The sequence below is a fragment of the Cyprinus carpio genome, chromosome A25 (genome assembly GCF_018340385.1).
Source record: "Cyprinus carpio isolate SPL01 chromosome A25, ASM1834038v1, whole genome shotgun sequence".
Taxonomy (NCBI): domain Eukaryota; kingdom Metazoa; phylum Chordata; class Actinopteri; order Cypriniformes; family Cyprinidae; genus Cyprinus; species Cyprinus carpio.
In genome coordinates this window covers 6,945,187-6,959,511 of record NC_056596.1, presented here as the reverse complement: position 1 = coordinate 6,959,511, position 14,325 = coordinate 6,945,187, and the positions used below count along the sequence as shown (strand labels likewise).

The 14,325-nt window shown below is 36.6% G+C and overlaps 2 protein-coding genes across 4 annotated transcripts in view; both read left to right on the top strand.

The window, feature by feature from the left end:
• Nucleotides 1-14,325, top strand: part of LOC109112268 (SUMO-activating enzyme subunit 2-like) — a 176,253-nt gene that overhangs the window by 142,749 nt on the left and 19,179 nt on the right. The gene's annotated exons all lie outside the window — the stretch shown is intronic.
• LOC122135739 (putative POTE ankyrin domain family member M) overlaps nt 7,353-14,325 on the top strand; it is a 20,195-nt gene continuing 13,222 nt past the window's right edge. Inside the window, exons 1-10 of the mRNA XM_042715964.1 lie at nt 7,353-7,714; nt 8,168-8,441; nt 10,427-10,541; nt 10,626-10,799; nt 11,018-11,124; nt 11,750-11,887; nt 12,184-12,341; nt 12,483-12,521; nt 14,067-14,103; nt 14,201-14,285. Of these exons, the coding sequence (XP_042571898.1) occupies nt 8,245-8,441; nt 10,427-10,541; nt 10,626-10,799; nt 11,018-11,124; nt 11,750-11,887; nt 12,184-12,341; nt 12,483-12,521; nt 14,067-14,103; nt 14,201-14,285 (1,050 nt within the window). The 5' untranslated portion in view covers nt 7,353-7,714; nt 8,168-8,244. The remainder of the gene's footprint in view (nt 7,715-8,167; nt 8,442-10,426; nt 10,542-10,625; nt 10,800-11,017; nt 11,125-11,749; nt 11,888-12,183; nt 12,342-12,482; nt 12,522-14,066; nt 14,104-14,200; nt 14,286-14,325) is intronic.

Here is a 14,325-nt window from a genome sequence, read left to right as displayed (position 1 = left end):
AATATAAGTTTACATTTCCAAACATTCCTTTTGCCATTAATAGTAATAATCCAGTGAGATTTTTGTATGTACAAGAAGTCTAACACAGAGATCGGATCTCACCATCATCATGTCCGTCTGGAATGACATGAAGAATCATGGGATCAGCATTTAAAGACATTCTAAACTCTATTGATTCTGCAGAAGAGTGATATATCAGATTATCATCTAGTCTCATGTATACCCCATATAGCTAAAGCTGCAAAATTCAACTCCTTGGTTTTGTAAATAATCTTCCCGATTTGTCTCAACTCCTCAGAATATCCAATAGCTCAGAAAAAACTTGGTGTAACAGAAACTATTGACTCTTTTTCTAACACTTTAGACACAGTTGCTCCTTTACGCTTAAGGAAGATTAAGGAAAACAGTCTGACACCGTTGTATAACAAGCACACTCGCACCCTAAAGAGAGCAGCTGGAAGAAAACAAAACTAGGGGTATTTCATATTGCATGGAGGGAAAGTACTTCTACATACAGAAAAATCCTTAAAAACTGCTAGATCTGCTTACTTTTAGTTTCTTTTAAAAGAAAACAAACACTAAACCAGGTATTTATTTAGTACAGTGGCTAATTTAACAAACAATAAAGCATCAGCAGACTGAGACATTTCCCAACAGCACAGCAATAATGACTTTATGAACTTCTTTACTTCCAAGATTAATGCTATTAGAGATAAAAATTATTGGGTTTTGTGATATGGAGATAGAATGTATATGTAGAAGTTTATATGTTATAGAAGTTATGCGATAAGAAGAGCAAATCAGAGGACTACTATGAAATCTACTACAGCAACTTTCAATTCTACATATGATCGAGTCTGAGAAAAGAGCTTAAACGTTTAGAAGTGCTTGGACTTCGGCGATTGTCCATTTATCACCGTTTTTTCTTCTTGTAGCCTACTGTAAACTGCTCTGTGAAAAATAAACTGTTGTGTGTTTATCCGGCTTTTTAAAAATGGCAGGTGCCGGTGTTTTCCCACATGCATACGTCCAATCGACATACACTTACGTCACTGGTAGTTCCTATAGCGCCGGTTTAGACCCGAGTCTGAAGTAGAAGCTAATTTATTTCCTGTAAAAGTAGTTCCCAGAACTAAAATCGTTCCTAGTTCCTGCAGTGCAAACGCTCGAGCATCCGGGTACTTCCGCCAATAGTTCTAGGAACAATGAAAGGTTCCTCCGGTGCTAAAGGGGCTATAGATCCTTTTCTGAATATCATTAATTTATCACTGTCATTAGGATATGTACCAAAAGCCTTTAAACTGGCTGTTATTAAGCCTCTCATAAAAAACAAAAAAACAACTTGATCCTGGAGAATTAGTTAATTATAGACCTTTCTCAAATATCAAAGCTCAGTACTAGGACCGTTGCTTTTCACGCTTTACATGTAACCCTTGGGAGATATCATCAGGAAACATGGTATTAGCTTTCACTGTTATGCTGATGATACTCAACTATATATTTCTTCACGGCCCAATGAAACAATTCACAAAAGTAACAATGCACTGATAGCAACCTTTCCACTGGATGACTAATAATTTCCTAGTGCTAAATTCTGAAAAAAATGGTTTTAGTTATCAAAAATCCTCTGCATTTAATAATCTAGAACACTGTCTAAGCAACCTTTCCTTTGAAAGTTATGTTTCTGGCATTTTTAAAACCACATTTCAAAATCATGATAGCAACCTTTCCTTTGAAAGTTATGTTTCTGGCATTTTTAAAACCACATTTTTCCATCTTAAAAATATATCTATATTACTACCTATGCTCTCAATGTCAAATGTAAAGCCCTAGAGACAGATCCTCAGCAAAGACTTCGTCGGCCTTAGGAACAAGACCACAAGAACCAGAACCAGACGAGTTCTCTGCACAATCTGACCTATGTTGCAGCCTGGAATTAAACCACGTCATGCTGGTTTCATCTGGCCAGAGGAGAACTGGCCCCCTGACTGAACCTGGTTTCTCCAAAGGTTTTTTCTCCATTTCTGTCACAGATAGAGTTTTGGTTCCTTGGCACTGTCGCCTTCGGTTTGCTTCGTTTGGGACACAATTTCTCATCACTGAATCAACAATGAATGCATCAGTCGAGACTCTCTTCTTTGGATCCAAGGGCTGCAACACTGACTTTAACTGATAAACTGACAGTTTTCGAATGTCCTCTAGCATTATCAGATTGCCAATTGTCCGGTTGGATGACGACGATATTGCACCCAATGCGCAATCCCGCACACAATTCAAATAGGATGATGACGACGGTATGCTAGATACCAACAAACATGAGATCCTTGTGCATTCAAAAATCTCACTGGAACACTACAATTAATGGCAAAAGTAATGTTTGGAAATGTAAACTGATATTACCTATTGACACACTACAGCAAAAGATAGAAATAACTGGTTTAAAACCATTTTTGTTGTTGAAAATACTAATGGCCTAAGACATTTGCTCAGTACTGTATATGAGGATATTTATTAAAAGCGTGCTGCAGTTTTCTCATCTGCTGCTTTAAATGCTCAAGCTCTTTGAAGTCGAGTGAATTCGGATTGTTGTCAATGTTTGTATTGTTCACCAGCTGCAAAAAGTTTTTTGAAAGTGATCATAATTATACTGTTCCTCTGTAACATCATCGTTATAGCTGTAGTGCTATTTTCTTAAATTTTGACCAATTTAGAAAACTTTGTCTTTGTAGTTATTGTCCTTGGTGTGAATGGGCCTTAAATCTGGCTCGTGTCTCTTTTTTTAGCAAAGTTAAATGAAATAAAAATTTAAAAAAAAATTCGGCAGCACATATCGGCCATCGGCTGACCCTGACCTCTAAACATCGGCATCGGCTATAGAAAAACCCATATCGGTCGATATCTAATTAAAACCACAGCAGAAAGTTGTTCTCACCTCAGTTTGGACGATTTCTGGTTCAGGTTTGGTTTCAGTGGCTGGATCATCCCTAAAACAAAACCGCGAAACAGTGTTTAAAATATCTCAACCGATAACTGAAAGGTTGTAGGTTTGAACCCATAGAAGAAACAATTTTTTGGGGTGCCATCCATAAAGAAGAAACAATTCAACAACTGAAACAGAAAGCAAAAGCACTCACTGTTCTTCTTTGTTCTCCATTTCCTCAGTTCCATCATCCATAAAAATGTCCTCTGGAAAGAGCAATGAGGACATAAATGTCATCATAAAGTTAACGAAGAAACTCATTCATTTTAAAGGGATACTCCACTCCAAAATGAACATTTTGTCATTAATCACTTACCCCCAAAACCCTTCAAAGACATAAAAGCTTCGTTCGTCATCGGAACACAATTTAAGATATTTTGAAACAAAAACCGGGAGGCTTGTGACTGTCCCATAGATTGCCAAATAAATAACAGAGTCAAGGTCCATAAAAAGGTATGAAAGTCGTCGTCAGAATACTCCATCTGCCATCAGATGTGCAATCTGGGTTATATGAAGCGACGGGAACAGTATTTGTAACCGAAGAAAACAAAAATAAAGACTTTATTCAATAATTCCTTTGTCAACAGTCTCCCCTGTATCACCACAAAAAACAAAACGCTGCCTATCATATCCCGAGTAAACAGAACAACAAGGATGCGCTGTTTCTACGTGTATTTAGCTTTGATTTTAAATAAAACAGCGCATCCTTCTGGTGCGGAGGACACAGAAGAGCATACAGTGATATGGAGAGACACAGAGGAGACTTTATTTTATTGAATAAAGTCATTATTTTTGTTTTCTTCGCTTACAAAAGGTGTTCCCGTCGCTTCATATAACCCAGATTGCACGTCTGATGGCAGATGGAGTATTCTGACCACGACTTTCATTCCTTTTCTGGACCTTGACACTGTTATTTATTTGGCAGTCTATGAGACAGTCACAAGCCTCCCGGTTTTCATTCAAAATATCTTAAATTGTGTTCCGAAGACGAACTAAGCTTTTACGGGTTTGGAACGACATGGGGGTAAGTGATCAATGACTAAATTTTCATTTGGGCTGGAGTATCCCTTTAAACAGCACAAATGATAAAGAGATAAATCCCATTTACAATCAGAGTTAGTTTAGTCTCACCGCTGACGGAGCTGCTGCAGGTCGAGTTTCCCAGTCTGGCTTTCTTCTTCAGGAAAGAGCGTCGGGATGCCCTGCGAACAGCTTCCTGGGTCATGCTATGCCGGAGGCCCACCAGAGAACGGCGCACCACCAGCGAGCGCCGAACTGACGTCCGAGTCGGGCCTTGAGGTGTCGTCTCCAACCCAGATGCAGCGATGGGGATTTTATTAGCAGCTCGTCCCGGAGACACAGCAGCGTTCAGCAGTGAATCCGCACTCAGACGCTCCGAGGAGGGAATCCTCACCATGGCTTCAGACACCAGGATCTGATGCTGACTGGAGCCTGAATCCTGCACCTCCACGGCTTCTTTCACTTCTGGGATGTTCCCGGTCACTTCTTCCACCTCCTTGGCTTTGGCGCCGCCTTTGTTACGGGTGCTGCGCTTGATAGGTTGGGTTTCAGCCGGGGCGGTGGTTTTGTTGCGGCGTGTGCGACGAGCAGGTTCCTCCATCAGACTCTCAGAGCTGTCATCCGGCACATGTGGCGTAACAAGTTCAGAGATGCTGTTCAGGGTCATCTGGACCGAGGAACGACGCAGGTTGCTGCGTTTCCCCTTGGAGAAACTACAGAGAGACAATGACACCATAAACTATATCACTTTAGGAAAAAAAATCTGCCAATTTGAGTTCATGTATAGTAAAGAAAAAGTTAAACAATAATGTTTTGATAGTGCTGGAGTTTTACAAGCTTTACAAAAACTTATTTCGTATTACCGTAAGATTGTTTTTGTTTTATTTATGCATATGGTTTACATGCAAAGTAAACATTTGATCAGTTCTTGCATTTCCTATGAATCAAACCTTTACTGTTTGAACTACAGGAACGTAGGGCTGCACAATTAATCCAATGAAACCGAACTCGTGATATTTTTATCAAATCGCAAAGGCTGCTAAATATATCAGAGAAGCTTTAAGATCACAAGCAGTTTTCGGTCAAAAACGTTTGATGGGTTCACACAGTCAAAAATAGTAGCATTGTAATCTTATATTTGTACCATAAATGATAATAAATAAAATCAAAAACGTTTGATGGGTTCACACAGTCAAAAATAGTAGCATTGTAATCTTATATTTGTACCATAAATGATAATAAATAAAATCAATTTTCATATTTTACAGTGAAATACGTTGTTTAATATTTTTTTATTTAGTAAAAACATTTTTTATTTTTATTTTACAGCCATACAGACATAAAAAAATACAAATTGTGCAGCATTACAAACAGGCGCAGCAAACCTAGAGTGTTTTTTTAAAATCACAATTTATTTTAAATGTACATAATAATTGTAATAATGAAGAACATAAGCGTTATGTACAGATTTGTGCATTATGCACTGTATATATACACAACTGTATAAATAAAATGTAGGTGCATTAAAATAATATCTAATTTTTAGAATAATTATTGTGCAGCTCTACAGGAATGCACATTTACAAATTAATATTAATTAAATGAATATTCTACTAATGCATTAATAGAAAGATCCTTTTTTGCATGAACATAGGAGACTAGATTGTAGAATATTAACCAAAATTAAATGACTTGGACTCTCCTTAAAAAGCTGTTGCTGTAAACCTATGAGAAGTTTCTGTAGCAAGACACTGGCAGACCCTTACCGTCTTTTGCTGCGAGACTCATTAAGCTCCATCGACACCCGTTTCCGCCGGTTCGTCTTTTTCTGGGATGGAGTCTTCGGCATGAGTTCTGGCTCGGTGCTAAAGTCACTGCACAACAAAACATCTTTTTTATGAACTTGTCTAATAATAACCTGCATGGTAACTGAGTGATTCTCACAAATACACACAAAGTGACACGCCAGTAAATAAACTGGGACACAACAGTATGAAGTGTATAACACAGTCCAGCTCACATCTACAGTGTCTCTCACCTGGAAAACATGCGGTACGCTTCCTGCTGGATCTCCTCCAGCCACACCATGTGGACATTGTCTATTTCTTTAGTAAAATCCTGCAGCTTCCCATTGAAAACCTCCATGAGGGAGCGCGTGGCTTCCGGCAAGGAACTCATGTTGGCGTCCCTGGAAACACAAAAGGAAAGGCCTTGGTTTTGCAATACTGACTAAAAAAAGCAAGTGTGTAAAAAAAAAAAAAAAAAAAAAAAAAAAACACACTTTACATTACGACTCCACTTGCACTTTTGTCAAGCTGTCATTTTGAAAACACATTTGTTTACTATTGTGCTTCAGGTAAAATAGAAAAAAACATGAATTTGCTTTTCTGTGGTGACCTTGACAACAAAAGAGCAACATGTGCAGACTCATTAATATTCATATGCATTTCATTTGAATCCAGATTTAGCATGAAAACCCGTTTATTTGACATCTGTCTAATTTTACGACAAAGAAATTAAGCATTTAATTAGACGGTGTTTTTCAAAACATTAAAAATAATTTCACTGATTCGTGATGCGGGTGGATTACAGCATACTAAGCATTTATGATTAACACACATTCAAGCGTTAAAGCATAATCTTAATTTTTTTCTTCCCAGTTTTGTGTAAATGTAAACATTTAATCGAATCTGTATTTTTTTCTTATAAATAAATTAAATCTTAATTTCGATCTCAGTGCAAACACAGCCGCAGACGAACATGCTTGTAATATAATAAACAAATATATTATATTTCGGTTGTTGCATTTATGACATAAAAATATTAAAATTAACAAAATAGCATGCGAATAACTAAAACGTGAATTTATTTCCGACTGCGTTAAGATTAGCCAACCTAGCTAGTTTAAACAGCGAAATAATACATTTTAAAACGTCATCTAACGTTACCTCTTTAGACTTTACGCACTGCAAAAACAAAGAGTTGATGATCCAGAGTTATGATCCTTGCTTATATTTTGTTTATAAACATTAAATGCTAACTGAACATTAGAAGCTACTTTCTGTCTTCCGCTCCACTGTCTCTTGTTTTTCAGCCACCCGCTCAAAACGGTTTAAATAGTTTAAAATTCTGCCCTGACGAATAATACGTTACGAACCGCCCGATTCTGGGCGGGATCGACGAATCCGTGTGTGCGATTGAATAACACGGCTGTCTGTCACGATAAACTCGGCCAATCACAACCAAGAATATTTAGTCAAGGACGAGCTGTGCTCTCATTGGATGATACGCATGCCTGTCATTAATTCAAACCGTCCAATGCAGGAAGAGTGCCTTGAAGTCCCCGCCTCCGTCGTGACGTCAGCGCATTCGGCATTCCGTGCGAAAACAGAGCAGAACGTAACGAGTTCCGTGATTTGATATCACTCCCGTTCATTTTATTAAACATAAAACCAAATCAGTTCTTAAAATACTTAAAATTTCCCAGACGCTTTCTACGTCGTACAAAATTTTTAGCATTAATCATTATGATTAAATACGAGCGTCACACTGTTACCATGGTAACAGAAGCAGCTAGCTGTAGCTTGCTAGCGTCGTAAACGGCTCATCGTCTGAACACAAACTCGAAAACGAGCATCATTTGTAATCTTCTCGTGTTTTATTTCTCGTTTAAAATATAAATAATCGCCACCCCACACTGGAACGACAATGCAGGTGAGTTTGTAAGTTTGGTTGACTATCACTGACTAGCACAATAACACGATTAGCTGAGATCTGATCACTCTGAGATGATTAGCTTTGCTAAACAGATATAAATGTATGACTTTTTTATTTAAACAACTGTGTTCATATGTGCTATGTTTAGCACATTTGATTATAATATAATACTTTGTATAGTTAGCAGGTTTATAGCATATTCACAATGAAACCATAGTTTTTAAAGTGTATTGGAGTAACGTACCTTAAAAGCACCGTGCTATATGAGTAAAATACTCTGATATAACCCTCTGATACTACCACTATACTATAGTATCACCACACTGCCCTTTGAAAGAAAAATGTGTGATTTATGTGTGAGTATGATTCATGATTAAACATAAGTGTCAAACCAATGAGAGACCGCCCTGTGCTTCTGTCTTTATTCAGTACCTCTAATCCTCTTTGCAGGATTTATTTTTAGAGGATGGAACAAGACACGCAGGGTGATCAGGACCTGACGATCTGCTGATGGAGAGTCACACACCATGAAGAAAATATTCAGCTTCAAGAAGAAGAAGGGCTCCCCGAGCCCCTCGGAGACGGGGAGCGTGCTGTCGGCCAGCTATGATGTGAAGGAGAAAGACCTCGGGAAGCTCCACAAGGCTGCGTTCAGCGGAGATGTGGCCAAAATCAGACAGCTGGCCAAAAAGAATGATTTAAACCAGCTGGATAAGGAACACAGGTAATGAGTGATTGATGAGCTGCAGCTATCTTGTTCAGAACGTATTACAGAAAACACAGAATCTTTTCACATGGAAGAGTGAACTCGGTCGGATTGAATCGTGTCAGATCTTAACCTTAGACTTAAGATAGAAAGTTTCCGTCGGGATACTCGTCTTCAGGGCTCAATAATGAGGATTTGGCCAGTGGTTGTGTTGCCTTGCTTACATTTTCATTTTCCCAACTGCAAAAGAATGACCTACTGTATATTTGTTTTGTTTTTTAGCAAATACATTTTTATATTTGCTAGAAATATTTGTATTTTTTATGAAATTTAACTTGAACCTTTTCATTATTATTATTATTATTATTATATTAATTAACAAAAAGAATGTGCATATATAATATGGATTTTGTCTGAATTTGTTTTAGATTTTTAGCTATTTTAAGTTTCTCTGGCTCCACTATAAATTACATTTTTAGCATTGCTGGATATCCTTAAATTTTCATGAATTGTTCGTTAAAAATAAAATTCTTTACAAAATCAAAATGTTCAACAAGTTGGAATTAATACACCTATAAAGTAACTATTTTTATGTTCAACTTGAAAACTGATGATTTGAGAAAAAATTTATGGTTTGTATATTTGTCTGAGATACATCTATTTGAAAATCTGGAATCTGAGGGTGCAAAAAAATCTAAATATTGAGAAAATCATCTTTAAAGTTGTTCAAATGAAGTTCTTAGCAATGCATATTACTAATCTAAAATTAAGTTTTGATATATTTACGGTATGAAATTTACAAAATGTCTTCATGGAACATGATCTTTACTTAATATCCTAATGATTTTTGGCATAAAAGAAAAATCTATAATTTTGACCCACACAATGTATCTTTGGCTATTGCTACAAATATACCCCAGAGACTTAACACTGCTTTTGTGCTCCAGGGTCACATTTGGTCTGAATCTGCTTTATATTTTTACTCGCCCTAATTTTCTCTGGCTCCACTATAAGAGAATAACCTATTTTTAAATTTTTAGCATTTTTAGCATTGCTGGATATCTTTTAATTTTCATGAATTTTTCATTAAAATATTTTTTCTTTACAAAATCAAAATGTTCAACATGTTGGAATTAATACACCTATAAAGTAACTATTTTCATGTTCAACTTGAAAACTGATGATTTGAGAATTGATGGGATTGTAAAAAAAATAATAATTTCTAAATCAGTGCCTAATTAGGGGTTTGATTATTCGTTAACCTGTTTCTTTGGAAAAAACCTTCACAATAATACTAAAAATGTTTATTAAGAGAGTAAATAGGTCCATTTTGATTTCTTGTGGAGATTATGATGCATGAAGAATCATTTAATGGCAGCATTTGTTGATGCTTAATCCTAAAACATAGACTTACTTCACCTTGTTCTTTCAGAAGAATCATTCATACACTACTGTTTAAAAGGCTGGGGTCTGTATTATTTTTTATTTTTTTGAAAGTAGTCTCTTCTGCTCACCAACCAAGGCATTTATTTAATCTTTAAATACAGCTAAAACAGTAATATTATGAACTATTATTATAAAATATCTGTTTTCTATGTAAATATACAGTAAAATGTTATTTATTTCTGTGATGCGCAGCTGTATTTTCAGCATCATTACTCCAGTCTTCAGTGTCACATGATCTTCAGAAATCATTCTTATATGCACCAGAAACATTTCTGATTAATATCAATGTAACAGTTGTGCTGCTTCATATTTTTGTGGAAACAGTGATACATTTCTTCAGGATTCTTTGAAGAATAGGAAGTTCAAAAGAACAGCATTTACTTGAAATAGAACTTTTTTGTAACATTCTAAATGTTTTTACCGCCACTTTTTGCTCAATTTATTGCATCTTTGCTGAATAAAAGTATTAGTTCCTGCTTTTGTTTTAAACTCTGTAGCTTCTAATCATTTGTTTGTGCAGTAATGCTGTCATGTATCCTCTGTGATTGCACCCACAGAACTGCGCTGCACATCGCTTGTGCCTGCGGACACACAGATGTGGTTCAGTTCTTGGTGCAGAGCAAAGTGAAGCTGAACTTATGCGACAATCAGAACCGCTCCGCCTTGATGAAGGTACAGTCCGTTTGTTCTTGTGAAATCATATGTGTATAAATACATGCTGACTGGTATGTCTCTGTGGTTATGCATGAATTTTAGGCGGTTCAGTGTGAACAAGACCGCTCCGTCTCTTTGCTCCTGGAACATGAGGCTGACCCCAATCTGGTGGACATCAATGGAAACACGGCACTGCACCTGGCCGCACGCATCCCCTCCCTCTCTGTGTCTCTGCAGCTCCTGGAGCACTCAGCCAACATCAACGCACAGAACAAGGTGAAACTTTAGTGTTCCGACTGATTATTACAGTATTAACCACACACAGACAGCACGTGTCTGATACATAAAGATGCAGTGCCTGCAGAAATAATAGACTACTTAGTGCATACTGCATAATATACACTAAAATGCACTTCAAATAAGGATGCACTTAAAAACCAAAAGTGATGTAGTTAATGCAGTCCAGTCTTGTTTTGTTGTGGTTTGATTGACAGGATGGCAACACTCCACTGATGCTGGCTGTGATGGAAAACCACGCAGACATGACCGAGCTTTTATTGAAAGAGGGAGCAGAGGTTAATGTCAAGAACCAGGAGCAACGGTAAGAAAGATGCACTTTAATGGATTAGTTCATCCAAAAGTGAACGTTCTGTAGTCATCTTGGTATATGTGCATTTAGGAAGATATACTGGAGAAATTTTATGAAATTGTGCTCTATCAATTTTCTTTTCAGCAAATGTAATAATCAAACAGGAATAATAGTACTGATAAATAAATGGATAAATGAACAATTGATTTGTAATCCAAAGAAACTAAGAAGTGATTCACCTAGATACTGTTTTAGTATCATTACTGTCTTATTATTTATTAATATCTCGAATTAGTTTTAATTTTGTTTTCTCTTTTTAGTAATTTGTTGTGCATTTTAGTTTTTACATTTTTTGTATTTTATATTTTTATCATCATTTTTTATTAATCATTTTTTTTTTTTGTTATTTTTTAAATTTTAAATATACATTATATTTGTTTTTGTTCAGTGTTTTAATCATTTTACTTCAGTTTTAGTCATTTCAGTGCTTAAAACAAAATGGAAATGAAAAATGACTTCGCAAAGAACTGAAATAAAACTATTTTATTTCTTTTAACAATAAATGTGTGTCAGTTAAGATAAATGTTTTCTAGTATTTTTAGTTGCACTGATTCACATTCTGTCTGTCTTTTTAAAGGTCTGTGTTGATGATGGCTGCATGCAATGGACAAATCAGCATGGTGCGTCTGCTCCTGCAGTACGATGCCGACATCACAGTGAAAGATGATAAGGGCTGGTCTTCTGATGATTATGCTGTCATGAATGGACATCACGCGTAAGGACTTTCTTCTTTTACCTGCTTAGGTTTAAACTCACCATCTGATTTTAAATACAAAGTCCTAACTTTGTTTGTACTGTATGTTGGTTTTGCAATGAATGTTGACAATTTGTGTTGCTATTACCTGTTTTAATTCATTGTAAGTTAGGAACATTTGAAATGGTGATCGCGATATGTTCACGCTGGCAATGTTTTGTATGGAAACACACTGCAGATGTTGTGTGTTTTGTAAACAGCAAGCTTTGTTTGAAGCGTTTGCTTGTAGGAGCTCATCAATAACCGTTCTGTTCCAGATGTTCACATCTGATTATTGAGCATGGGACGAAGAGAAGATCCCTTCAGTCACCTTCCCATTTCACTGCCAGCAAAAAGAAGCAGACGTCTGTGCTCGGCAGCCCTGGTGGTATTGGAGCTGGTTTGGCTTTGGGAGGACCAGCTCTGGATAAAGATGGTGAGTCTAATTGTGTTTTACTCGATTTGCATGATTCAAGGTTTTCAGCGTCCTCTGTATATGTACGTCAGTATTGCTGCAGTGTTGACTGCAGTGTTTTGATTTGGTTCTGTTTCCCTGTTGTTACTCCACACTCATCAGTTGTAGCAGCAGGGAGCAGCTCCGCAGGAGCAGGGAAAGGTATTGCCAATGTGTGCCAGTCAATGTGCTGTAGATCAGACATTATTCTTTACTTTTCAGAGATTTAAAGGAATAGTTCACACAAAAATGAAAGTTTGCTGAAAATGTACTCAACTTTAGGCCATCCAAGATCTTTGTTTCTTCATCAGATTTGGAGAAATGTAGCATTGCATCACTTGCTCACCAATGGATGTGAATGGGTACATTAAAAAATAGAGCCCATAAACCACATAATAAAATCACAATAATCCACAAGTAATCCACAGCACTCCAGTCCATCAATTACAGTCTTGTGAAGCGAAAAGCTGCGTGTTTGTAAGAAACAAATCCATCATTAAGACTTTTAAAATACATCCTCTACCCATAATATTGCTTCCACCAGTGAAAAAGTCATCGCTTCTGAATCAGAAGAAAATTATGCATAGAGCCGTGTTTACAAGCCAAAACAGCTCTATGTTGATATGTTGAATGTTATTATGGATTATGTTTGTTTTTTTCGCCAGAAGCAATGGTTTAAAGTTACATTTACCCTCGATGGATTTGTTTCTTACAAACATGCATCTTTGCTTCTCAAGACATTAACTGATGGACTTGAGTGGTGTGGATTATTGTGATGTTTTTATCAGCTGTTTGGACTCTCATTCTGACGGCACCCATTCACTGCAGAGCATCCACTGCTGAGCGAGTGATGTACCGTAATACTGAATTTCTCCAAATCTGTTCCAATGAAGAAACAAACTCATCTCGGATGGCCTGAGGGGTGAGTAAATTTTCAGCATTTTTTTATTTTTTAGTGAACTATTCCTTTAAAACACAATATTAAGAGTTGTATGAAATCATTTAGTGTTGCTGAATGGTAAACCATGGTATGTCTTGTCATAGGAGCTGTTCTTCTTTGTGTGTTGTACGCTTACATGCTAGATTAAATAAGACCTACTCACACCAAAAATTGTTAAAAAATGAGACTGGGTGAAAAAGAATCCAGTCTAACAATTTGAAGCAAAAAAGGGCCTACAGCTCAGCAGACAATGCACATTTAATGTAATTTAATATAAAAGTAATGTTTTACTTGTGTAATATACTTCAATGTATTTTTAAGGCTATTGTCGCTCACTCTATAATGCTGTGATATAGAAGTATATGCTATAATAGAATTGTACTGTAATAGCTATATAGTGATATACATTAAACATAGTCCCACTTTATCAGTAAATGCTTGCAGTCAAACTGCTTTTTGCTCTGCATCTATATAGAATATGTAATAGGTTTTAGATACTTGACCCAAATGCTTATTGGTCTTAACCCATTGATCTTTTTGGAGTGTTTTGCCAAACAAATAATAAAAAAATTATAATTATCGGTGTGAATAGGTCTGTAGGAATGCATTGTTTCACCACAAATTAATATACAATCTAATTGTGAATGGGTCCTTAGATATCAAGGTAGCTATACAGCAAGAAAATGTTTGTATTAGCAATGGATAATTTTTTTTGGCTAGGCTGTATCTTGTCTTAAGCGCAGATAATCTTTTATTTCTCTCCTCAGATACAGAGGACAATTCTCACACAGAATCCATTAGCAGGTGAGATGTCATTGATATGTCAAAACAGGAATGGGTGATAAAAGCAGCTACGAATGATAAGTTTATCAAGCAAGCACTACATTGTGTTCATTTGCAGGGCATCAAAAAGTGGTGCTGCTGATTCCTGGCCTTCATCAGATGATGATGATGATGATGATGACGAGTTAGATTTGAGCCCAAAGGTATTTCTAAGCTCTGTCGTGTAGTGCATGACAACAGCTC